Consider the following 26,894-nt stretch of genomic DNA (forward strand, 5'->3'; position numbering starts at 1 on the left):
TGAGCGAGGGCTGGAGCGCTCCAAGTCGCGCCAACAATATAGATTGGCTCCAAACTTTGTTAGGCCGCTGGAACCCCTCAGTCAGCCGCCTGAGCCTCCAGGGGCCATGGAGGTGTCTCGCACGGGGTCTAGGGCCCGGTCCGCGTGGGTACCTTCAGTTTGCTTGCGTTGTCGGCAGACTGGGCCCCTAGCTAACCAGTGCCCACAACGCCCGGTACATGCTCCCGTCCAGTGGCGATCAGAGGGGGCCTACTAGACACAGCTACTATCTCCTCCAAGCTCCTGTTTAAAGGGGCGTTAGAATTTAATTCTTCCACTCTGGTGGTGGAGGTTTGTGTGGACTCTGGAGCGGAGGGCAATTTCATGTCATCTGCCTTCGCCCTACAACACGCAATCCCCCTGGTCCTGCTACCTCAGCCAGTCACTATCAGAGTGGTGAATGGTGCGACACTTCCGTCCCAAATCACCCACCAGACAGCTCCACTGAGACTCTCACTGTCTCCTTCCCATCAGGAGATGCTGTCTCTTCTGGTCGTGCCCGAAGGTATCGACCAAGTCCTCCCAGGAGTTCCCTGGTTACGAGCTCACTCTCCTCACATAGAGTGGTCCTCGGGAAAAATAATCGGTTGGAGCAAGTCCTGCGAGGGTAGGTGTTTGAGGGACTGCGTACAGGTTGCTACCTCTGAGGTTCCCGCAGATCTCTCCTCGCTTCCCAAGCCTTACCAGCAGTATGCAGACGTTTTCTCCAAGAAGGCGGCGGAGACCCTTCTGCCGCATCGCCCTTACGACTGTCCTATTGACCTCTTGCCCGGTGCTGAGTCTCCCCGAAGTTGAGTCTACCCCCTATCTCTCCCAGAGACAGAAGCCATGTCTCAGTATATCAGGGAGAATCTGGCAAGAGGATTCATTAGGAAGTCGGTGTCCCCGGCAGGAGCGGGATTCTTCTTTGTCCAAAAGAAGAATGTAGAATTACGTCCGTGCATCGATTACAGGGGTCTTAACGCCATAACCGTTAAGAACAAGTATCCTCTACCCCTGATATCGGAACTGTTCGATAGGCTACGGGGAGCGAGAGTGTTTACTAAGCTTGATCTGCGAGGAGCCTATAACCTGATTCGCATCCATGAAGGGGTCGAATGGAAGATGGCATTTAACACCAGAGATGGGCACTATGAATACCCGGTGATGCCCTTCGAGCTATGTAATGCGCCAGCCGTCTTCCAAGACTTTGTGAACGATATCTTCTGGGATATGCTTACCACCTCGGTAGTAGTCTATCTGGACGATATTCTCATTTACTCTCCAGATATTGACTCCCACCAGAGAGATGTTCGCAAAGTTTTCGATCTCCTGCGGGCAAACTCCCTTTAGGCCAAGTTGGAGATATGTGTGTTTGAGCAGGAGTCCTTGCCTTTCTTGGGCTATATCATCTCGGCCCAGGGGTTGGCCATGGATCCTGCCAAACTACAGGCGGTGATGGATTGGCAGGAGCCCCATTCTCTCAAAGCGGTGCAGCGCTTTATGGGGTTCATAAATTACTATCGCCAATTCATCCCCCATTTCTCAACTTTGGTAGCGCCCTTGGTAGCCCTCACCAAGAAGGGTGCAAACCCCAAACTGTGGTCGGAAACTGTCTCCAAGGCCTTCGCCGCTAATAAATCCCACTTCGCTAGCGCTCCCATTCTACAATGCCCCGATGTAGATAAGCCCTTCATTCTGGAGCGGTAATGTTCCAGAAGGACTCGCAAGGTCGGAAGCACCCATGCTTCTTCTTCTCTAAGACCTTCACACCGGCGGAGAGGAATTATTCCATCGGTGACAGGGAGTTGCTAGCAATGAAGCTGGCCTTCTCAGAGTGGAGACACCTCCTGGAGGGGGCTTGACATCCTTTCCAGGTGTTCACTGACCACAAAAATTTGGTCTATCTACAGACTGCCCAGCGGCTGAATTCTCGCCAGGCCAGATGGTCCTTGTTCTTCTCCCGATTCCATTTCACCCTGCATTTTCTCTCTTGGGAGAAGAACGTCCGGGCCGACGCTCTTTCTTGCTCCATGGTGTCATCAGAGGAGGAGGAGCCTCGGCTGATAGTTCCATCGGAGAGTCTGAGGACCGTGGCTCCGGTTGCTATCGAGTCGGTACCTCCAGGCAAGACTTTTGTCCCTGCCCATCTGCGACCGGAGGTCCTCTCTTGGGCTCATTCGTCCAGGGTGGGGGGACATTTTGGGACCAAACGAACCTCTGATCTCCTGGCGAGGACGTACTGGTGGCCGCATATGGCTCGTGACGTCAGGAACTATATTCAGGCGTGCGTCTCTTGCGCCCAGAATCTGTCCTCTCGGCAGTGGCCTGCTGGGTTACTCTATCCCCTGCCGGTTGCGGACAAGCCCTGGGAGATGGTCGGTATGGACTTTGTAGTGGGTCTGCCCAAGTCCAGTGGCAGCACCGTCATTTGGGTGGTCACCGATCATTTCTCCAAGATGGTACATCTGGTACCATTCTCTCGGCTACCTTCGGCACCGGGCCTGGCAGCGTTGTTTATTAAACATGTTTTCCACCTACACGGCATGCCGGATAAGATTGGCAGCGACCGGGGTCCTCAGTTTGCGTCTCGGTTCTGGAGAGAGCTCTGTTCTCTGCTCAGCATTGAGCTAAATCTCTCCTCGGCCTATCATCCCGAGACGAATGGGTTGGTTGAGAGAGCCAACAAGACCCTGGTGACATACCTGCAACATTTTGTCTCAGCCAAGCAGGATGATTGGGCATCTTTTCTGCCATTGGCGGAGTTCGCCTTGAACAACACTGTGGCCGACGCCACCGGTCAGATGCCATTCCTCCTAAATTACGGTCAGCATCCGCGCGTCCCCGTGCCCATGCCTGTGTCGTCCACCGACTCTGGGGTGGCAGACTGGGCAGTGGAGGCACGTGACATTTGGGATTGCACGCAGGATGCTATCCGGGCCTCCAAGGAGAGAATGAGGTCCTCCACTGATACTCGCCGGCGCCCTGCTCTGACCTTCGCCCCTGGCGACTTACTGTGGCTCTCCGCTCGAAACATCAGGCTGCGGGCGGAATCCGTTAAGTTCGCACCGCGCTATATTGGCCCTTTCAAGGTCCTCGAGCAGATTAACCCTGTGGTCTACCGTCTGGCCCTTCCACCACACTTGGCTATCTCGGACACGTTCCATGTGTCTCTCTTTAAGCCGGTTCATATGTCCCGGTTTTCTGAGCCATCGGCCGGGACATCAGACCTGTCGTCTATGAGTTTGAGGTCAATGCCATCGTTGGATGCAAGGTGAGGCGGGGCAAAAAGTTTTACTTAGTGGATTGGAAGGGTCATGGTCCTGAGGCTCGGACCTGGGAGCCGGAGGAGAACATCCACGCTCCTCTTCTCATCGTGGAGTTTGAGCGCAGCGAGGCGGGGGCCCATTGTTAGGCGTCGGATTTCTGTCGCTGCACAGCAAGAATCGCGAGCCTTACTTCCAGTGGTCTCCCATTCCTCTCCAGCCACAGAGGAGGTTGCTCAGCAAACTCATCGGTCCAGGCGCTCTGCCCAGACCAGCTCCGTGGGTTTGCTTGCTGCTGCCACCTCTGGCGCAGCTATGACAATAAATGCTGCTCAGCAGCGAGATTCTCCAGGGAAAGTCCCCATGTCGGGCCACTGAGCATGCCCGTGGAGTGATCTCCCATTGGAGATCGAAGGTCACTTGCTCAGGTCCTGCTCCTGTTCGGATTGGCCCATCCGAGAAGCCGGGAAGGTCCCGGACGCTCGCGGCTATAAAAGGTTTGCATGGCCGCTCGGCCATGCGCTAGGATAAGACTGTATTTACAGACTATGTGGAGTGAGTGATGTATGCACACATGAATGTCTTTGGTGAATGACTCATTAAGAAACCCCTACCCTTGGTACGCATGTGTTGTGCAGCCTAGCCTGCTAGCGCCCAGGCTTAGGCGTAGGTAGGACAGAGGTTGCGTCAGGCATCAGTCCTCACCAGGGACTCGGCATGCCTCAGTGCACGTGCTCCATAGCCAGCGTCTATAGCAGCGTTCGCGGCAGCGACGCCGCGCGTTCAGTGGGCCTAGAAGGACACTAACCCCGTGTCCTTGGGGTAGAGTTCAGTGGCCATACACTGTGCGCTCTTTTGGCCGGGAACTGTGAGCTTAACAGGCTTGGGCATCTACGTTCAGCGGTTGTGCGGCTCTGTGCATTAACAGAGTTCGCCCCTGTTCACATTGAGTGACATAACACACGTGTGACTGGTTTCACACCGCTTAATTCCTCCGCCATTACTTAGTAGCAGTGTACCACCTCTGCACGGTGGACCCCGGGCTGCGAACGCACCCACTATTATTTTATAATTTGGTGCGTTCCGCCAGCCCTAACAAAAAAAAAAGTACAGTAATCATGAAAAAAACAAGTCACCAACTGGTACAGGAGGAGAGAGGACCCTGCCCGTTAGGACTCACAGTCTACAAATAAATGATATTTTAAATGGTGTAGAATTGAATCTTACTCCTGTACTTTGGTAAATAAGTAACCAGATAAAGAGAAGTATGTGCACATTTACTCTAACCTTCATGGTGTTTTCAATCCGTGACATCAACTTTCTTGACCAGACAACAGCTCCCACTGCATGTGGCATGTTTCTAGGCAAAACTGGATCTTCCTGAAAAAAAAAAAAAAAAAAAGCAAAAGTGCACTTTTTGTAAAATGGGAATACGTACATTGATCACAGAAGTAAGAGGATACTGTATGTCATTTTTTTATATTTTGTGCCATACTGATTTTGCCATACTGCTAATTATTCAATAGGTTCCATATGATGCCTAAGGCTTTATTTCACATTTGCGTGTCAGGGCGCAGCGTCGGCCTGCGCACGGCCGCCACTAAGCCCCACCCCCCTGCCACCCCCTCCCCACCTCCCCTGGCACCCACGATTTTGATCGTGGGGGGTTGATCCTGCCATAGGGTGCCTTTTTACCCCCTTTTAAACATTTAGATACTGTTGTCTCGATTAATAGCCATATTTAAGGGGTTTAATCGGCACCGATTGGCTCCAAAATCATCCAGGGCTGATATCGTAGGGTGGCAGCTGTCACCAGCTGAAATATCGGCAGCTGGGCGGACCAGTTCTCTTATTCACGATCAATAAGGCCCCTTAACGACCACTGTTTTCATGGGTATCGATGGTCATTAAGGTGTTACATAAGGCTGATTTGTTTACGATACTTCCTGGTATTTAGCTTAGACACAAAATTATTTTTTTTACAATTGTGTGGGTTTTATGTGTTTTTTGTGCGTTTCTCCTGCAGAACCCTTTGTGTAAGTAAAAAATAGTAAAGCCAAAATAAAACACAGGAGGGCACCAAACATAGTAATAATATGAAGTTTGCAAGGACTGGTGTAGAAATACATTTATAAAAATCAAAGAGATACACCAAAAAGGATAAAATTTGGAACATCCAAACTGTATAAAATGTTGGAATAATGCATATTGATCTGTATGTATTGCAACAACTACTACTGTACTGTTTTATATATTGCGCATATTGTGAGATTGTTAACAACGTTCAGTGACAAAAAAAAACCAGACAGGATGCCCCCTCCTTCTCTTCCATTCTTGTTGTTGTAATGCTCCCATGCTGCAAGCCACAGCAGATACCAGACTGATCACATTTCATGCTGTAAGCTGTTCAACCTGGATATTAATAAATCTACATTCTGTGTTGCTGACTCTGGATGTTATGCTGATTAATCCGCTGCTAACAGGTTATGGGCCCAGAGTCCTAGAGTCCCAGATCCCCAGAGCACAGAGAAAAGAAAAGAAAGGAAGACAGCAAAGATGGCCACCAGCAGCAGCAACTCCATGAAGTTTACAGTACCAAGTCTCACTAACCAGAATTATCAATCCTGGAAATTCAAAGTGAAAATGCTGCTGATAGGAGAAGGTATGTGGAAAATACACATAGGAGCCTAAACCTGACCCAGTATCACAGGAGTGGCTAGAGATGGATCAGAAAGCACAAAGTACCATATCACTCAGTATAGATGATGATCAGATTGTGCATGTGTGTAAAAGTGAAACTGCAAGAGAAATGTGGGAGCAGCTGCAAAAGGTGCATGAGAGGATAAATTTAAGCAATAAACTTTATCTCATGTGAAAATTGTACCAGTCTAAACTACATAATGGCCAGGATATGCAGGACTACATAACAAGCATTATAGAGATTGTAGAACGCCTGAGAGGCATTGGGGAAGATTTGAAGGACTTTCACGTAGCCGCATTACTGCTTAGTGGTCTTCCAGAAAACTATGACACGCTTGTAACCGCACTAGATGCGCGCCCAGATGATGAGCTTACATTGGAGTATGTCAGAGGGAAGCTCATAGATGAATATAAGCGGAAAGCGGAAGGTGTAAACAGCAGGACATGCGATGGAGAATCTGCTTTACAGACACAAAATCTAAATGATAACAGAAAGCACCTAAAAGAAACACGTGAATGTTTTGTTTGCAAGAAATCAGGACATTTGAAAGCCGACTGCAGAGTCTGGAAAGCTAGAATGAATCAGCTGAAAAAGCAAAGCAGTCTTCAAAGGGTTAAAAGTGCTGTGTCTACAGAGAATGATTCTGTGAATACTGAAACTGCATTTACTGTCAGTGTAAATACATCAAAGCATGCATGGTGTATAGACTCTGGAGCAACTAGTCACATGACTAATAACAGGGACTTCTTTTCTAAGCTTAACCAAAGTAAGTCAGAGAAAGTGATTATGGCTAATGGTCAGTACATGACTTCACAAGGTATAGGAGATGGTTATATTGATTGTCAAATCTCACCAACACAAAGCAAGAATATCCCAGTAAAAGATGTGCTCTGTGTGCCTAGTCTTGAGAGTAATTTACTATCTGTGAAGAAACTCACAAAACAAGGAAATGAAGTTACATTTAAGCATGATAGCTGCATCAACTCAAAAGAGGGCCACACACTAGCAGAAGGAAAAATCACAAATGAACTTTACCAGCTTAAATGCAAAGAGTGTGTGTACACTGCTCAGGAAGAAAGGCACAATAACTGCATTCATGTATGGCATAGGCGCCTAGCACACAGAGACCCAGAAGCAATAAGGAAGTTAGGTCAAAAGCAACTAGCTGAGGACATTACAATTGATCTATGTAACCAGATAATGAAATGTACTAGCTGCATCAAAGGAAAAATGTCTAGAAAAGCTTTTCCTAAGAGAAGTACTACAAGAAGAGAACAGACACTAGATTTAATACATACAGATGTCTGAGGTCCAATGAGCACTCAGACTCCTGGAAAGAAGAGATATTTTCTCACATTTATTGATGATCATTCAAAGGTGGCATTAACCCCTTTATTACCCCACATCCCGCCGCCGCTGCGGAGCGGGAGTGGGAAGAGAGGGGCTAAGTGCCGGAATTGGCACATCTTATAGATGCGCCATTTCTGGGGCGGCTGCGGGCTCATATTTGTAGCCAGGGGGGGACAATGTCCATGACCCCTTCCTAGGCTATGAATATGAGCCCGCAGCTGTCTGCATAGCCTTTCTGGCCCTAAAATATGCAGGACCCCCACGTAATTTTTTTGGGGGGGTCTCCCTTTTTTTTAGAGCCAGAGAGGCTACGCAGACAGCTGCGGGCTCATATTCGTAGCCTGGGAAAGGGGACATGGATATTAACCCCTTCCCAGGTTGGAAATATCAGCTTGCACTTGTCTGCTTAGCCTTTCTGGCCCTAAAATATGGGGGACCCCCACGTAATTTTTTTTTGGGGGGTCTCCCTTTTTTTTAGAGCCAGAGAGGCTACGCAGACAGTTGCGGGCTCATATTCGTAGCCTGGGAAAGGGGACATGGATATTAACCCCTTCCCAGGTTGGAAATATCAGCTCGCACTTGTCTGCTTAGTCTTTCTGGCCCTAAAATATGGGGGACCCCCAACGTCATTTTTTTTTAATTTTTTTTCTCCAGTGTTGTTTGTATAAACTTTATGGGTATCATTCCCTCAAAAAACGTAGACAAAACTGCAGGTAAAAACCGCAGCAAAAACGCAGAAGGGAGAGACCTGCGGTTTATGCCAACAGCTGCGGTTTTGGGTCAGAAAAAAACCGCAGATAAATCTGCAGTGTGTGCACATAGCCTAACAAGGAGGATGTAGAGGGTTGGCTGGATTCTTCAACCACTGAAGGAACAACAGAAAAATCAGGTGAATCTGAAATCAGGAGATCTTCAAGATCAAACAGAGGCATACCAGCTAAACGTCTATCCTACATAGTCAAGACACTACCAAAATCAGAGCCGCAGTCATGGGAAGAAATGCAAGAACTACCTGTCCATGAAAGAACAAAGTGGATCAATGCTGCTAATGAGGAAATCAAATCGCTTCACCAACTTCAAACTTGGAAACTCACCAAGCTGCCACAGGGCAAAAAGGCAATCAAGTGCAAGTGGGTCTTCAAAACCAAATATGACTCTGAAGGTAAAGTCCACAGATTTAAAGCAAGGTTGGTGGCAAAAGGATATTCTCAAAAGCATGGCGAAGATTACGATGCTACGTTTGCTCCAGTCACTAAACAGACCACAATCCAGGTTCCAAGCATTGAGGACCACACTGGGACTAAGAGGATAAGTAGTTGTTGAGTGGGGGTGTTGGAATAATGCATATTGATCTGTATGTATTGCAACAACTACTACTGTACTGTTTTATATATTGTGCATATTGTGAGATTGTTAACAAAGTTCAGTGACAAAAAAAAACCAGACAGGATGCCCCCTCCTTCTCTTCCATTCTTGTTGTTGTAATGCTCCCATGCTGCAAGCCACAGCAGATACCAGACTGATCACATTTCATGCTGTAAGCTGTTCAACCTGGATACGAATAAATCTACATTCTGTGTTGCTGACTCTGGATGTTACACTGATTAATCCGCTGCTAACAAAAAAAATATTATTTTATTAGTATCCAAAATAAAAACATGATAAACACGATGAAACCACTTTAAACCATATTGTTAAAGGGAATCTCTCAGCAGTTGTTTGCTATGTAATCTGACAGCAGCATAGAGATCCTGATTCCAGAGATGCATCACTTATCCTATTGGGTGCAACAGTTGTGAATCACAGTTTTCTGTGCAGCGGTACTAGCAGAGCTCAGAATGTTGAGCTGTGTAAAACTCTCCCCATTATTGTTTGGCAGCTTTCTGTGTACAGGGGAGAGGTTTGGGGTTGAACAAGAACATAGAACTGTAGTGATAATCTCCAGCTGATAAAACCCTGATTGTATTGTAACAGTAAAACATAGCTTTTTAAGTGACAAATCACTGGAATTAGGGTCTCTGTCCCCACATCATGCTGCTCTCAGTTTACCTAGCATAAAGTTGCTGACAGATTCCCTTTAAATGAACAAACTCCAATTGTTATCATATAATAAAGACACTAAAATCTCTTCTCTGTCACAACAAACATATTTAGCTAGCAAATTAACCCCTTTACCCCCGAGGGTGGTTTGCACGTTAATGACCGGGACAGTTTTTACAATTCTGAGGGTGGTTTCACATTAGCGCTTTTTAAGCGCACGCACGGCCGGGGGTAGCTCCGCCCCCGAGCCGGCTCTCTGCCCGGCGTGCCCGCCCCTTGCTTGTAGCGCCGCCTACTAGCGGACAGCGGCGCCTGCGATCGGCGCACCCTATCTTTAGCATAGGGTGCGCAGATCGTGCGCAGGCCGTGCGCTAGTTGCGCTTTGACCTGCGCTGCGCACTTTTGACGGTGCGCTGTGCATGCCAAAATCGAACTGATATGTTCTGAGCACTTTGAACGCCCATGTGCTTCACAAAAGTTTACAACGTAGAGCCATGAAAATGAAAAATCATATTTTTTCCAAAAACATGATATTTAAGTCCCCAACTTTTTATTTTCCCAAGGGTAACAGGAGAAATTGGACAACCAAAAGTTGTTGTCCAATTTGTCCTGAGTACGCTGATACCCCATATATGTGTGGGGGGAACCACTGTTTGTGCGCACAGCAGAGCTTGTAAGGGAAGGAGCACCGTTTGACTTTTTCAAACCAAAATTGGCTGGAATTGAGATCGGATGCCATGTTGCGTTTAGATAGCCCCTGATGTGCCTAAACAGTGGAAACCCTCATAAGTGACCCCATTTTGGAAACTAGACCCCCCCATGGAACTTATATAGATGCGTGGTGAGCACTTTGAACCCCCAAGTGTTTCACTAAAGTTTATAATTCCCGGGCGTGAAAATAAAAAAAAGATATTTTTTCCACTAACATGAATTTTAGTCCCCAATTTTTTTTCCCCAAAGGTAATAGGAGAAACTGGACCCCAAAAGTTGTTGTCCAATTTGTCCTGTGTATGCTGACACTTCATATGTGGGGGGGGAACCACTGCTTGGGTGCACGGCAGAGCTTGGAAGGGAAGGAGCGCCGTTTGACTTTTTCAAACCAAAATTGGCTCGAATTGAGATCGAACGCCATGTCACATTTGGAGAGCCCCTGATGTGCCTTAATAGTGGAAACCCCCCACAAGTGACCCCATTTTGGAAACTATCTAGATGTGTGGTGAGCACTTTGAACCCCCAAGTTTCACTAAAGTTTATAATGCCCGGCCGTGAAAAGAAAAACTTTTTTTTCCACAAAAGTGATTTTTAGTCCCCAATTTATAATTTTCCCAAGGGTAACAGGAGAAACTGGACACCAAAAGCTGTTGTCAAATTTGTCTTGAGTACACTGATACCCCACATGTGAGAGAAAACTACTGTTTGGGCACAAGTCGGGGCTCGGAAGGGAAGTAGTGACGTTTTGGAAAGCAGACTTTGATGGATTGGTCTGCGGGTGTCATGTCGCGTTTGAAGAGCCCCTGATGTGCCTAAACAGTGTAAATGCCCCACAAGTGACCCCAATTTGGAAATTAGACCCCCAGGGAACTTATCTAGATGCATGGTGAGAACTGAACCCCAAGTGTTTCACTAAAATTTATAACACCTGGCCGTGAAAATAAAACATCCTATTTTTCTCTCACAAAAATGATATTTTAGTCCCCCAATTTTAAATTTTCCCAAGGGTAACAGGAGAAATTGGACACTAAAAGTTCTTGTTCAATTTATCCTGAGTACGATGGTACCCCATATCTGGGAACAAATACTGTTTGGATACACATTGGGGCTTGGAAGGGAAGTAGTGACATTTTTAAATGCAGACTTTGATGGAATGGTCTGCAGGTGTCATGTTCCATTTGCAGAGCCCCTGATGTGCGTAAACAGTAAACAAAAACACAAGTGCCCCCTTTTTGGAAACTAAACCCCCAAGGAACTTATCTAGATGTGCCTAAATAGTGGCAATGCCCAACAAGTGCCCCCCTTTTTGTAAACTTATCCAGATGTGCCCCCTTTTTGGAACTAATCTACTGTTTCCTGTTATGTAACTTTAAGTAAATTAGTAGTGCATGGAGGTGTGGTACAGTTTGAAGCAATCTTTCATACCCAGGCCAGGTTTTTCGGGGCAGGTATTGCATTGATAAATGGTATCCTTGCGTATTCCCCTTTAATAACACATTCAGCACCTTTTTTGCGGCTTACCTTTTTTTCCAGTTGGCGGGACCACCCCTGGGAAATGCTGACCTGGTGCGATACGAGCACCTTCAGTTTTGGAAGAACTGGGGCCCGCTTCTTCCCGAGTGCCAAATATCAGGGCCTTAACCACTACCTCCTGGAACTGAAGGTACGACATATCGGTGTGGCGTGCACATCGTGACAGCAGGAAAGCGTTGTTCATTGCCATTTGTACAACGTGCATGGCTTTTTGTACCACACCTTGGTCTTTCTCAAAGTACTGTACGGTTGGAGGAGTTGATCAGAGAGATCAACGCCACCCATGTTTTTGTTGTACCCCAGTACACAGTCCGGTTTGCAGACCTGTGTAGAGGTACCTCGTAAAGTACCGAGGGCGCAGCCATCACCGTGTATGGTGGTCAAGAGAAGGACTTCCCTCTTGTCCTTGTACTTGACTACCAGCAGGTGGATGCTACATTGGGCTCTGCTGTCACTCCTTCTCAGCATTTCCCCAAGTAGCTTTTTCGGGAGGCCTCTCTAATTTTTGCCGACAGTACCCCAGGCTGTGGTACCTCGCGCAGAGAAGGATTTGAAGATTGGGATGCTGGAATAAAAGTTATCAGTGTAGAGGTGATAACTAGAGTTGAGCGAAACGGGTCGAACAATTTGCAAAGTCGGGTTTCATGAAACGAAACCCGACCCTAGGATGAGGTCGGCCACGAGGTCGGCGACTTACGCGCCAAAGTCGCGTTTCAAAAGTTTGTTTAGCGCTCTTTTTCAGCCAATCAGGATCCACGGACACTGTGGGCAACGTGATGACATAGGCAGGGGTCGCCACCATCTTTCAGAAGGGCATGCAAGTGATTGGCTTGCTTTGGTGGGCGTCACAGGGGTTATAAAAGGGCGTGCACGCCGACCACCATCTTACTTCTGCCGATCTTAGCATAGGGAGAGGTTGCTGATTCTGTAGGGAGAGCGTTAGGCAGGGAAGAAGACAAAAAAACTGCTTCTGCTTCTAGCGATTTTGCCTGTGCAACACACCAGTCACTCTGTGTGCAGTGCAAGGGGAGGCTATATTGTGGTGGATCAGCGGTGTTGGTTGTTAGGCTGCCTTCTAAGGCTTCCTGACAGCTGCATTGCTGTTTCCCCACTGCTCTGCAAACTGCTTTTTTAAAAGCAATCCCAATTTTTTTTTTGTCCTGCTAAGTTACTGAGCGTGCATTTATTCACACCATACAGCGGTGTACGCTCCTCACACAGTACCGTGTAACGGCTGTTATCACAGCCACAGTGAAGCTATCTGTGTGTCACTGTGGAAGGATAAGTGGAGGACTTGTTCCGTTCTTACAGACCTACACTCTAGGGAGATTCCTATTCTGCCCAATTCTACAATTCACTTTTTTCACACCTGTGCCATCGAGCCTGTGACATAGTGCTCTGATATTCAGTGGGCCTCACACAATCCAAAAGTGTCCAGTGTCTGCAGAAATTCAAAATCTCCCTTATCCTGTAGTCACTTTTTTCACACCTGCTGCATCGAGCCTGTGACATAGCGCTTTGATATTCATTGGGCCTCACACAATCCAAAAGTGTCCAGTGTCTGCAGAAATTCAAAATCTCCCTTATCCTGTAGTCACTTTTTTCACACCTGCTGCATCGAGCCTGTGACATAGCGCTCTGATATTCATTGGGCCTCACACAATCCAAAAGTGTCCAGTGTCCACAAGTGTCTGCAGAAATTCAAAATCTCCCTTAACCTGTAGTTACTTTTTTCACACCTGTGCCATCGAGCCTGTGACATAGCACTGTGATATTCAGTGGGCCTCACACAATCCAAGTGTCCAGTGTCCACAAGTGTCTGCAGAAATTCAAAATCTCCCTTATCTGTAGTCACTTTTTTCACACCTGTGCCATCGAGCCTGTGACATAGAGCTGTGATATTCAGTGGGCCTCACACAATCCAAGTGTCCAGTGTCCACAAGTGTCTGCAGAAATTCAAAATCTCCCAGAAATTCAAAATCTCCCTTATCCTGTAGTCACTTTTTTCACACCTGTGCCATCGAGCCTGTGACATAGTGCTCTGATATTCAGTGGGCCTCACACAATCCAAAAGTGTCCAGTGTCCACAAGTGTCTGCAGAAATTCAAAATCTCCCTTATCCTGTAGTCACTTTTTTCACACCTGCTGCATCGAGCCTGTGACATAGCGCTTTGATATTCATTGGGCCTCACACAATCCAAAAGTGTCCAGTGTCTGCAGAAATTCAAAATCTCCCTTATCCTGTAGTCACTTTTTTCACACCTGCTGCATCGAGCCTGTGACATAGCGCTCTGATATTCATTGGGCCTCACACAATCCAAAAGTGTCCAGTGTCCACAAGTGTCTGCAGAAATTCAAAATCTCCCTTAACCTGTAGTCACTTTTTTCACACCTGTGCCATCGAGCCTGTGACATAGCACTGTGATATTCAGTGGGCCTCACACAATCCAAGTGTCCAGTGTCCACAAGTGTCTGCAGAAATTCAAAATCTCCCTTATCCTGTAGTCACTTTTTTCACACCTGTGCCATCGAGCCTGTGACATAGCGCTGTGATATTCAGTGGGCCTCACACAATCCAAGTGTCCAGTGTCCACAAGTGTCTGCAGAAATTCAAAATCTCCCAGAAATTCAAAATCTCCCTTATCCTGTAGTCACTTTTTTCACACCTGTGCCATCGAGCCTGTGACATAGCACTGTGATATTCAGTGGGCCTCACACAATCCAAGTGTCCAGTGTCCACAAGTGTCTGCAGAAATTCAAAATCTCCCTTATCCTGTAGTCACTTTTTTCACACCTGTGCCATCGAGCCTGTGACATAGCACTGTGATATTCAGTGGGCCTCACACAATCCAAGTGTCCAGTGTCCACTAGTGTCTGCAGAAATTAAAAATCGCCCTTATCCTGTAGTCACTTTTTTCACACCTGTGCCATCGAGCCTGTGACATAGCACTGTGATATTCAGTGGGCCTCACACAATCCAAGTGTCCAGTGTCCACAAGTGTCTGCAGACATTCAAAATCTCCCAGAAATTCAAAATCTCCCTTATCCTGTAGTCACTTTTTTCACACCTGTGCCATCGAGCCTGTGACATAGCGCTGTGATATTCAGTGGGCCTCACACAATCCAAGTGTCCAGTGTCCACAAGTGTCTGCAGAAATTCAAAATCTCTCAGAAATTCAAAATCTCCCTTATCCTGTAGTCACTTTTTTCACACCTGTGCCATCGAGCCTGTGACATAGCGCTGTGATATTCAGTGGGCCTCACACAATCCAAGTGTCCAGTGTCCACAAGTGTCTGCAGAAAATCTAAATCTCCCCTGTCCTATAGACACCTTTTACCTTGTTTTACATTACTATATAGTTTGTAGGATTTTGTCTACATTTCTACCAAAAATGAGGAAGGCTGGTGGAAGAGGCCGTGGAATTGGGCGGGGGTTGGCAGCTGGTAATGATGGTGTTGGTGGTGGATCTGATGGTAGTGGCAAAAGCAAAATAGGAAAAAGTAAAAAGGTCCAGCTTTGCAAATTCAAGTCCAATTTATTGTTAAAAACAAGTCCAAAACAGAGCAAAAAATGGTGTGTTCACATGAGTAACAAGTAGTAGATTACGCGTTTCGAACAATAGCTTGTTCTTTCTCAAAAGTTTTGAGAAAGAACAAGCTATTGTTCGAAACGCGTAATCTACTACTTGTTACTCATGTGAACACACCATTTTTTGCTCTGTTTTGGACTTGTTTTTAACAATAAATTGGACTTGAATTTGCAAAGCTGGACCTTTTTTCTTTTTCCTTGGTTACTGCGTGAAGACTGCACGTGGTCCGGGCTATCCACTACACATGCCTTCAGGTGAGCTGGCTTTTTTTTCTCTTTTTAAAAGCAAAATAGGACCGAATGCAGGAGGTGTTGAGCCTGCGTCATCGTCTGGCTCCATAAGGCTTCGAAGGCTTAGTTTTCTAGGAGTTGGCAAACCGCTTTTAACGCCAGAGCATCAGGAAAAAGTTTTGTCTTACATTGCTGACTCAGCCTCCAGCTCTATCGCCTCCTCTTCTGAAGTTGTAAAAAGTAAAAGCACTGAGTCGTCATTGGAGGCTCATGTTCATGAACCACACCTTTCCTTGTGTCCTTCACCACAACCAAGATTGAAGGATGACGCAGGCCATACTACTGATTACTCCATGGAGCTGTTTTCACATACCATGCCTGGATTATCAAGTGAAATGGTGAATTACCCAGGCCAAGATGAATCTGACATGGAGTGCACTGATGCACAGCCGCTGATAGATGATTCTGCTGGTACATTCACTCAGAGCACTACATTGTCCTCGCAGTGTACAGAGCCAGATTCTGACCCTGATGAGACTCAGGTGCCCCTTCCCGCACACTATACCACCATACACGGTGACACAGAGGAAGGTGCACATGACATTGAAGAGGAGGTGATGGATGACCCAATTGTTGACCCAGATTGGCATCCATTGGGGGAAGAGGGTGCTGCTTCCAATAGCTCAGATGAGGAGCATCCACAGCAGACATCAACATCGCAACAGCTGTTATCTGGCAGGCCCGGAGCACTCCAAAGACAGGTTCCAAAAATCAAAAGAGTTGCTGGACAGCTTGTCCAGAGGGTCAAAACATCACAGCGTGCTAGGCCGCAAAATGTCTGCCAAAGTAGGAAGAGTGCAGTGTGGCACTTTTTTGAACAAAATCCTCATGATCAGGCCAAGGTTATCTGTAAGAAGTGCGCAAAGACCTTTAGCCGAGGGAAAAATCTGAAAAATTTGAATACCAGTTGCATGCTTAGACATTTAACCAGCATGCACTTGCAAGCGTGGACACAACACCAAACCTCAAGTGCCACATGTGCAACTGATCACAAAGAAGGTAGTCGGCAACGCTACATTGTTTCCCCCACTGTAAGCCCACCGGTTAGCACAGCAGCAAATGTTGAGGTGTCATTGCAAGGCCACAGCAGTCAGGGAATCCCACTGTTATATCAACGAAATACTGAATCTAGGCCATCAGAAAGAACACCAACTCCATCACCATCATCAACCCTCTCTCAGTCCGCCCTGTCCACCGCTACTTCCACCATATGCAGCTCTCAAGTCCAGCTCACCCTCCCAGACACTATGAGTAGGTCAAGAAAGTACTCAGTCTCTCATCCGCGTACACTGGGTTTGAACGCCCACATTGCCAAACTAATCTCGTTTGAGATTATGCCCTATCGGTTGGTGGAAAGCGCAGCTTTCCGCGAACTCATGGCCTATGCAGTACCACGCTATGACCTACCCAGTCGCCACTTCTTCTCTCGCAAAGCCATCCCAGCCCTCCACCATCATGTGAAAGACCGCATTGTCCATGCACTCAAGCAGTCAGTGAGTGGAAAGGTGCACCTCACAACTGATGCATGGTCCAGTCGGCATGGCCAGGGCCGTTACGTGTCCATCACTGCGCACTGGGTTAATGTGGTGGATGCAGGGTCCACAGGGGACAGCGGTGGTGGGACAGTGCTGCCTAGCCCACGGTATAGGAAACAGTTGGCTGTAGGCGTTCCACCCTCCTCCTCCTCCTCCTCCTCCTCCTCCAGAAGCGAAAGCTCGTCCACAGAGCGCAGTCGTACGAGCACTCCATCTGCAGCTGCCACTGTTGCACACGAGGTGTCCCCCTATCGAGCAGCTAGTGGAAAGCGTCAGCAGGCTGTGTTGCAGATGATGTGTTTGGGCGACAGACACACCGCCGAGGTGCTGGCCGAGTACTTGAAGCGACAAACTGAGTCATGGCTGGGCAGTGTACATCTTGAGGCAGGCAAGGTAGTTAGTGATAACGGCCGTAATTTTGTGGCAGCCATAGCCCTTTCAAAACTCAGCCACATACCTTGCTTGGCTCACACCTTGAACCTGGTGGTGCAGTGCTTCCTCAAAAATTATCCGGAGTTAACAGCCCTGCTCCATAAGGTGCGAAGACTGTGCGCGCACATCCGCCGGTCGCCTGTACACTCCGTTCGTATGCAGAAGCTGCAGCGATTGCTCCACCTTCCCAACCACCGCCTCATTATCGACATTGCAACAAGGTGGAACTCCACCCTGCACATGGTGGAGCGGCTGTGCGAGCAGAGGCAGGCCATAATGCATTTGTGGGAGGATACACGGCCAGGCACTTTGAGAGCAGACATGGAGTTGACAGGTGTGCAGTGGTCGAAGCTGAAAGACCTCTGTAAAGTCCTTCAGTGTTTTGAGGAATGCACACGGCTGGTAAGCGCAGACAACGCCATCCTAAGCATGAGCATCTCACTTATGCGTCTGCTCATGCATACTTTGACGCACCTTAAGGAGCAGGCGTCTGCAGCCAATGTTGACGAGGAGGAAGAGGTGGAGGGAATCCTTGATGACATTCAGCCATTGTCTGCTCAGGGACATCTCCTGGACGAGTTGGAGGAAGAAGAGGAGGAGGGGGATGATGATGGGGATGATTACTTAGGGGAGGAGGATGCATCTCGTGGAGCAAGTGAAAATGTTGGCGTGGCAAGGTCTGGTACAGGGTTTGTGTGTGACTGGAGGGATGTGGATTTGCCAGAAAGTGCTCCTCCAACCAGCACTCGCAGTGCATCATTGACACCGGGAACATTGGCCCACATGTCAGATTATGCCTTGCGGATCCTAAAAAGGGACCCCCGCATTGCCAAAATGATGAACGATGACGACTACTGGTTGGCCAGCATCCTGGATCCATGCTATAAAGGCAAATTACAAAACATCATGCCACAGGAGAACCTTGACCTAATATTGGCTAATAAACAAGTAACTCTGGTAAATCGGTTGCTTGAGGCATTCCCAGCACACAGCAGCGGTGATGGTTCTCACACGAGCCGTACGGGCCGGGGGCAGCTTGGCAGAGGTGTTCATGGTGCACACAGTAGAAGTGGCGTTGGAGACAGGGGTTTCATGACAATGTTGTGGACTGATTTTTCAAGTACCGCTCACACAACTGGTAATACAGCATCGATGGAAAGTGACAGGAGACAGCAGTTGTCAACTATGGTTACAAACTACTTTTCCTCCCATATCGATGTTCTCCCACACAGGTCATTCCCCTTTGACTATTGGGCTGCTAAACTGGACACCTGGCTTGAATTGGCACAATATGCCTTACAGGAGCTCGCTTGCCCAGCTGCAAGTGTGCTATCGGAAAGAGTCTTCAGTGCAGCTGGATCAATCCTGACAGAAAAAAGGACCCATCTGTCAACCCAAAATGTGGATGATCTAACCTTCATTAAAATGAACCATGCATGGGTTTCCAAGGATTTTGTCCCACCTTCCCCTGATGACACATAGGGTGACAGAAAAATGGCTTACTTTGGTCCACCTCTTCCTGGGACTTGATCTATTTCGCCTTTTGCATCAGCTGAATGTCCAACATCAACATATGCCACTTTCTAAAACTCCCTAACTGTGCTGCCTCCCCCCCCCATGGCCGGGGTCACCACCTAGCGCACGACACCGTGCAAGTGCCGTTGCCCTGGACAGGTGGGTAGGCCGACTCTTGGGCGCGGGCACTGGCAAAGGGTCCCTCATAGTGCAATCAGGTGTCTCTGACGGTGGTGGTGCACACCCGCCGTCAGACACACCGCCGTACTATGAGGGGCCCAGTGCCAGTACCGACGCCCACGAGTGGGCCCCCCTTGCTTGGGCAGGGCCCCAGCATTTGCAATCTTTACCTCTCCCTGCTCCTCCGCTGTGTAGTCTGGGCCGTCAAATCCATACTGTGCCTGACACCGTCTGAGCCTGCCTCCTGATGTATAGACATATCTTTTGAATGTAAGCAGCAAAGAAGAGAGAGACAGTGCATAGGGCTATATTGAATTACTATAGTGGGTTTAAATGTTAAACCAAAAAATGTTTGAAATTATAAGCCCAAACACTCATAAATATAGGACACACTGAATATGTATACAAAACCAACAGAGAAAAAATCAGTGCATAAACATCCAAGAATAAATAGAGAAATCACAGATCTTTATTGAACACATAGGTAAAACATGGCATAATAGCATAGCAAGAGTGACATAATAAGCACCAAGGTAATCAGTGTCCTAGAGTATGTGCAAATAATATAGAGTAAAGCTGAAGTGCCCACCAATCACTGTATCATAAGGGGAACCATCCCCTGACAATTGGCTACCCATTAAGGGGTTAAATAATCAAGGTTCAACTATATAGCACATACCATAAAAGGAGCACTGGATACCTGATGCTGTAAAGTCTTTACAGCATCAGGTATCCAGTGCTCCTTTTATGGTGTCTTTACAGCATCAGGTATCCAGTGCTCCTTTTATGGTATGTGCTATATAGTTGAACCTTGATTATTTAACCCCTTAATGGGTAGCCAATCGTCAGGGGATGGTTCCCCTTATAATACAGTGATTGGTGGGCACTTCAGCTTTACTCTATATTATTTGCACATACTCTAGGACACTGATTACCTTGGTGCTTATTATGTCACTCTTGCTATGCTATTATGCCATGTTTTACCTATGTGTTCAATAAAGATCTGTGATTTCTCTATTTATTCTTGGATGTTTATGCACTGATTTTTTCTCTGTTGGTTTTATATCTTTTGAATGTGTACGCTATCCATACATGTTATCCGGGGATACGGTACCCTTTCTCACCTTTGTGCAATCACTTGCAAGCCATACTGGGCCTTACACCGTCTGAGCCTGCCTCCTGATGTATAGACATATCTTTTGAATGTGTACGCTATCCATACATGTTATCCGGGGATACGGTACCCTTTCTCACCTTTGTGCAATCACTTGCAAGCCATACTGGGCCTTACACCGTCTGAGCCTGCCTCCTGATGTATAGACATATCTTTTGAATGTGTACGCTATCCATACATGTTATCCGGGGATACGGTACCCTTTCTCACCTTTGTGCAATCACGTGTAACCCATACTGGGCGTGAGAACGGCTGGCAAGCTGTTAAGCAAGCTACAGCACCTGTGGTTTGCGCACGTAAGTTTTTCATTTTTTTCAGGAATGACGGTTAGGCCTAATTCCGGAACTGCGGTTGACCTGCACTTACTGGGAAATCATCGTTCGCGAGTAATAATTGTAATCAGTGATCCCCATCACTAACGTTGTTCAGCGGGTTATCTGCACCTGTAAGCGACAAACGCTGGCCTTTTCAGTGTAGCGCACATGCAGCCACGGACATGTAAGGGCATGACACACCAGTTATTGGCCAATCTCATGTGCCAGAGCCTCACGTGTCCCTCTAGTAAGCCGGACTCGGACCGCGGGGCATGACGGAGTCTCGTTCGTTAACGGAATTAAGCTTGCAATGTGTGCATCTGTTCTGTAGCTGGCATGGTTGAGGTTGCCCGTGTTGAGTCAAATTACGCAGTAGGCTCCACTCCTGGTGGTGCCCTTCTGGACATTCCTTTAAGGTTCAGCTTTGCAACCATACTGCCCACGTAAAACAAACACTTTGCCTTCATGAACGCTGTTTGGAGGGTCATGACTCGTGGGAATAACGCCGCCCAATCAGTTAACCTGCTAGAGAGATCCTTCGTTGCTCCCAAGCATGACATCACACTCCCTAGGAGGAAGGTAATGCCACTGTGGCGAACGTACTCCTGGGGGCGACACAAGTGCACTGATGCCCAGCCACTGCTCGATGAATCTGCTGGTACATTGACCCAGACCACTACATTCCCCTCGCACGCTACCCTCTGACGCATCTGACCCTGATGAAACTCAGGTTACCCTTCCCATATACAGTTCCATCTTACACGGTGACAAAGAGGAAGCTGCAGATGAAAGTGCAGGTTCGGCCCACCCGCCATCAGACACACCACCGTACTATCAGGGGCCCTGTGCCAGTGCCGTCGCCAACGAGTGGGCCCCCCCTGCTTGCTCAGGATCACAGCACTTGCAAGGTTGAAATACTGTGCAGTGAGATGGAAGATGGGGACGACGAGGAGTCCAGACTAGTACAGGGATTCCCTAGCGAGGAGACTTATTTCATTGTTTTCAATGTTGGGACAGCAATTTTTGGGGAGCACTATACTCTGGAGAATGATAGATGGGGCCCACCATACACTGGAACATTCCAAAGGTGGACATCAGACACTGGAGCAGCATTTACAGGGCCCATTATACACTAGAGCATTAGAAATGGGGCCCATTATGTTTGGAGCATTATTTGGGCCCATAAGACAGTGGAGCTTCATCCATGGGGACCAACATATACTGTAGCATTATGTGGAGCTCATCATATACTGTTTCAAACATTATATGGGACCAATGATTCTGTATGGAGAAATAGATGGGCCTCGTCATGAGATGTAAAAAGTGAAGTATTTTTCATTGTACTATAACGCTATTTCTCTGCCGTATCGGAGCATGATGAGTTGTGGTATTATGTGTTAAAGGGGCGCTCTTTCGCCCAGGGCACATGAAAACCTGGAGCCAGCCCTACCCCCCCACAACTTTAGCCAAATAACCCCCATTTTTCAGTGCGTAACTTGTATTATGAAGTTAATTAAGGTTGACCAGCTTAAGCAAGAAGAATTGATGCTTTTGGCATTCAAATGAGCACTGTAGGTGTGTTTCCTGTCCTCCTCTCACTGCCGACTTTTATTCCCCATTGACTTACATTGGGTTTCGTGTTTTGGGACGACCCCGACTTTTCCCTATAATCGGCCGATCTTGCTTGACCCGACTTTTGGAAAAGTCGGGTTTCACGAAACGAAACTCGACCATAAAAAAAACAAAAGTCGCTCAACTCTAGTGATAACCTTTATCCAGCAGTGGGTGCACCAAATCCTACACAATTTTTCCACTCACTCCCAGGACAAAAGGACCACGGGGGTTCAATCCTGTGGTCCTTTCCTTCATAAACTCTAAACCTGTGGGTGTACCCTGAGGTACTCTCACACAGCTTATAGAGTTTGATTCCATACCTGACCCTCTTGCTGGGCAGGTACTGACGGAATCTGAGCCTTCCCTTAAAATGAACTTAGGACTCATCCACGCAAATATCCCTTTGGGGCACGTACACTTCAGCAAACTTTTTGATGAAGTGTTCGATGACCGGCCGAACTTTGAACAGTCGGTCAAAGTTGGGGTCATCTTGTGGGGGACACTGTGCATTATCGCTATAATGCAGGAATTTGTGGATGGCCTCAAAAGGGGTCTGGGCCATGATCATTCGGAACGCTGGAGTGTAGTATAAAATATCAACACTTCAATATTGCCAAAGTTATGGCTTTTTCAGAATCCCCATGTGAAGGACCATGCCCCAAAACTGCATCATTTCAACTGCGTCTACAGGAGACCAGTTAGAAAATGATGAACAGGGGTTTTGTGCCCAAAATTGACGAGCATATAAATTAGTTTGGCCCACCATGAGGTTAACAAAATCCTCAGAGAAAAAGGCTTTGAAAAAGTGTATTTATGTGAGGCCTGTGGTGTCAAACTTTATTCCTGATTCTGCCACAAAATCAGGAATCAGTGGCTCATAATTTTCGGTGGTTCATCATGTGGAATGGTGAGCGCTGCCTCATCTTCTGTCCTGGGACGTCTGCGTGGCGGTTCCGTTGGACCCAGGGCCAGTTTTAGGCAAAGTGGGGCCCTAGGCAAAGTTTAAAATGGGGCCCCAAATGCTAATATATTGCACATCACACAGAAGCATTTCGGTTGTAGTCACGTGCGCTGAGTTCAGGTCGCTAAACAAGTGTAATGGACAATATTGAAATTGTTCAACACTTGTTTCCTGGCCTCTTTCCACCATCTGAGAAAGAATGATGGGGACAGAACAATCACTATTAGATCAATCTGTCCCCATACAAAATCGTGTTATCAGCAGCATATCTACAGTTTACACTGGAGATGTGCTGCTGAGAACAATGATTTTTGTTCCGGCTTAAACAATCCAATCACTCGCTGAATAGGCAGTATTTCGCCTGTTTAGTATAATACACCCCATAGTCCTCCATATATTATAATGTGCGCTACAGTCCTCCATATTGTAAAATGCACACCCCATAGTCCTCCATATAATATAATAAGCCCCATAGTCCTCCATATAGTATAATACACTCCTCAGTCCTCCATATATTAAAATACACTGCTCAGTCCTCCAAATAGTATAATACACTCCTCATAGTGCTCCATATAGTATAATGCACCGCTATAGTCATCCATGTAGTACAATTCACTTCCCATAGTATAATGCACCCCATAGTTCTTCATACAGTGTAATGTATTTCCATAGTCCTCGATACAGTATACTGCAGCCCACATAAAGTATAATGCAACCACCCCACAGAGTATAATGCAACCACCCTACAGAGTATAATGTAAACCCCCATAGAATATAATGCAGCCTCCCTCATATAGTATAATGTAGCCCCCTCATAGAGTATTATGCAATCACCCCTCATAGAATATATTAAATATAATACAGCCCCCCATAGAATATAATGTAGCCCCGAATAGAATACAGACCACCTCCCCATAGAATATAATGTAGCCCCATCAAAGAGTATGATGCAATTCTCCCTCATAAAATCTAATACAGCCAACCATAGAATATAATGTAGCCCCCATAGAATATAATACAGCCCACTTCCCCATAGAATATAATGTAGCCCCTCATAGAATATAAAGTAGCCCCCAATGGTATATAACACAGCCTCCCCCATAGAATATAATATACCCCCCATAGTATATAACACTGCCTCCCCATAGAATATAATATACCCCCAATAGTATATAACACAGCCCACATATAGTATATAGCAAAGCCACATTATATATAGCACAGCCATGTAGTATACAGTATAACACAGCCCACATATAGTATATAGCAAAGCCACATTGTATATAGCACAGCCATGTAGTATATAACACAGCCCACATAGTATATAGTACAGCTCACATATAGTATATAGCACAGTCACATAGTATATAGCACAGCCCACATAGTATATAGCGCAGTCCACATAGTATATAGCACAGCCCACATACTGTATAGTATATAGCACTGCCACATAGTATATAGCACAGCCACGTAGTATATAGCACAGCCCACATAGTATATAGCACAGTCCACATAGTATGTAACACAGCCACATAGTATATAGCACAGCCCATGTAGTATATAGCACCGCCCACATATAGTATTTAGCACAGCCACATAGTATATTGCACAGCCCACATATAGTATATAGCACAGTCACGTACTATATAGCACAGCCCACATAATATATAGCACAGCCCACATAGTATATAGCACAGCCTAAATGTACTATATAGGACAGCCCACATAGTATATAACACAGCCACGTAGTATATAGCACAGCCACGTAGTATATAGCACAGCCATGTAGTATATAACACAGCCCACATAGTATAAAGCACAGCCCATGTATTATATAGCACATCCCACATATAGTATATAGCACAGCCATATAGTATATTGCACAGCCCACACATAGTATATAGCACAGCCTCGTAGTATATAACACAGCCCACATAGTATATAGCACAGTCCACATAGTTTATAGCACAGCTCACATAGTATATAGCACAGCCACGTAATATATAGCATAGCCCACATCTGCTCCCTGAGAATGGCCTCACAGTCCAATACTCACTGTTATATTGAAAAAAACACACTCCTCACCTCTCCACAAGCCCGCTCTGCTCCCAGCTCCTGTCTCAGCAGCTGCTCCGCCTGGCACACAGTGAGTGCGCGATAATGCCATCATGCACCTGCCGTGTCAAAGGAAGAGCAGGGAATGATGGGAGAGGGAGTGTCAGCTGATGCTCTCTCCTCCATCATTGCTTTGAACTGTACCGGCAGATGCCGGTATAGTTCAATGCAGTGGTGGCAGCGAGGGGAGTCAGCGCTGGGGACAGGCAAGCCCCCTGCCTCACAGGGGCCCATAGTGGCTGCGCGATGTGCCGCTAGCTGGGGGCCCCTGGGGGAGCCATGGCCCTAGGCAGCTGCCTAGTCTGCTTGCCCCTAACACCGGCCCTGGTTGGACCCAAGGAGGAAAATTAGGAAGCGGATGAGGATGAAGAAATTAAGAAACGTGAGATCCTCTCCCTCGCTATCAGTGTTGGAGGCAACAAAAACATATGCCTCCTCCACTGAATTGAGCTGTTGGGACGAACATGATGGGCGGAACACTTTTTTATGAATATGGTGCTTTTGTCAAGTATTTTATTTTTAACTGTTTGTGTGTGGGTTATAGTGTTTGGTGCAAACGTGTCTGAATAGAAGAAGCTAAAAGAAAAAAAGCAAATAGGGAGAAAAAAATGCATATGAAAAGAAAAGTGTAAAACAGCAGGCACGAGCTCTGATAAGAGAACTGTTTCACTTGTCAAAGTTCGGCGGCTGCTGGATGTGCGCACGGAGGTGGCGAAAATAAAAGTGTCTAAAACAGAAGGAACAAGCTCTGATAAGTGAACTGTTTCACTTATCAAAATTCGGCAGCTGCTGAATGTTCGCACGGGGGTGGCACAAAGGGAGGTGAGAAAGAAAAATGGAAAACAGCAGGAATGAGCTCTGATAAGTGAACTGTGTCACTTATCAAAGTTCGGCAGCTGCTGGATGTGCGCACGGAGGTGGCACAAAGGGGAGTGAAAAAGAAAAGCGTGCACGAGTATTTATCGGTGAACTGCGTCACCAATCAACGCTCGGCGGTTGCTAAATGTGAGCACAGAAGCGGTGCAAAAGGGGGTGGAGGGGGGTAAAAAGAGGGGGAAAGGGAAGGGGGGATGAGTGGATAAAGAGAGATCGGACAGGGATCAGGGATCAAAAAAACTTACGGTTTAGTCTCTCTTCTTTCTTCTGTCTTGTCCTCTTTCTTCTTTTTTCAGCAGGGATTGTGGTGTCACAGGCTTCTGTGGCACCCCAAGTCCCAGCACAGCAGGAGATCCAGCAGTGTGACCGCTCTGCAGGAATCCTCAGCTAGTGTGAGGACCTGCAGAGCAGTCTCAGACAGGTCACAGACAGGTCACAGAGCGGTCATACCCCTGCTGTGACCAGTCATTGGTGTGATCAATGATGACATCGATCACACCAATCAGAGCTGGCCTGGTGACGCCGGTGTTGCTAGGCACCAGCCTAGGATCGGAGCTGTGAGCTCCGATCATAGGCAGGTCACTGACAGGCCCTGTGATTGGCACGATCGACAATTACATTGATCGCACCATTCAGCAGCTGTAGGCCATGCCTGGCCCTTGCTAGGCACTGGCCTAGG

At 47.1% G+C, this 26,894-nt stretch overlaps 1 protein-coding gene across 1 annotated transcript in view; it reads right to left on the reverse strand.

Moving 5' to 3' along the window:
- LOC141100933 (uncharacterized) overlaps positions 1-26,894 on the reverse strand; it is a 516,918-nt gene that overhangs the window by 392,581 nt on the left and 97,443 nt on the right. The window contains exon 17 of the mRNA XM_073589707.1: positions 4,572-4,664. Coding sequence (XP_073445808.1) covers positions 4,572-4,664 — 93 coding nt within the window. The remainder of the gene's footprint in view (positions 1-4,571; positions 4,665-26,894) is intronic.

This window comes from Dendrobates tinctorius, unplaced genomic scaffold, assembly GCF_039654945.1.
Source record: "Dendrobates tinctorius isolate UK_male_01 unplaced genomic scaffold, ASM3965494v1 ptg000111l, whole genome shotgun sequence".
Lineage (NCBI taxonomy): Eukaryota > Metazoa > Chordata > Amphibia > Anura > Dendrobatidae > Dendrobates > Dendrobates tinctorius.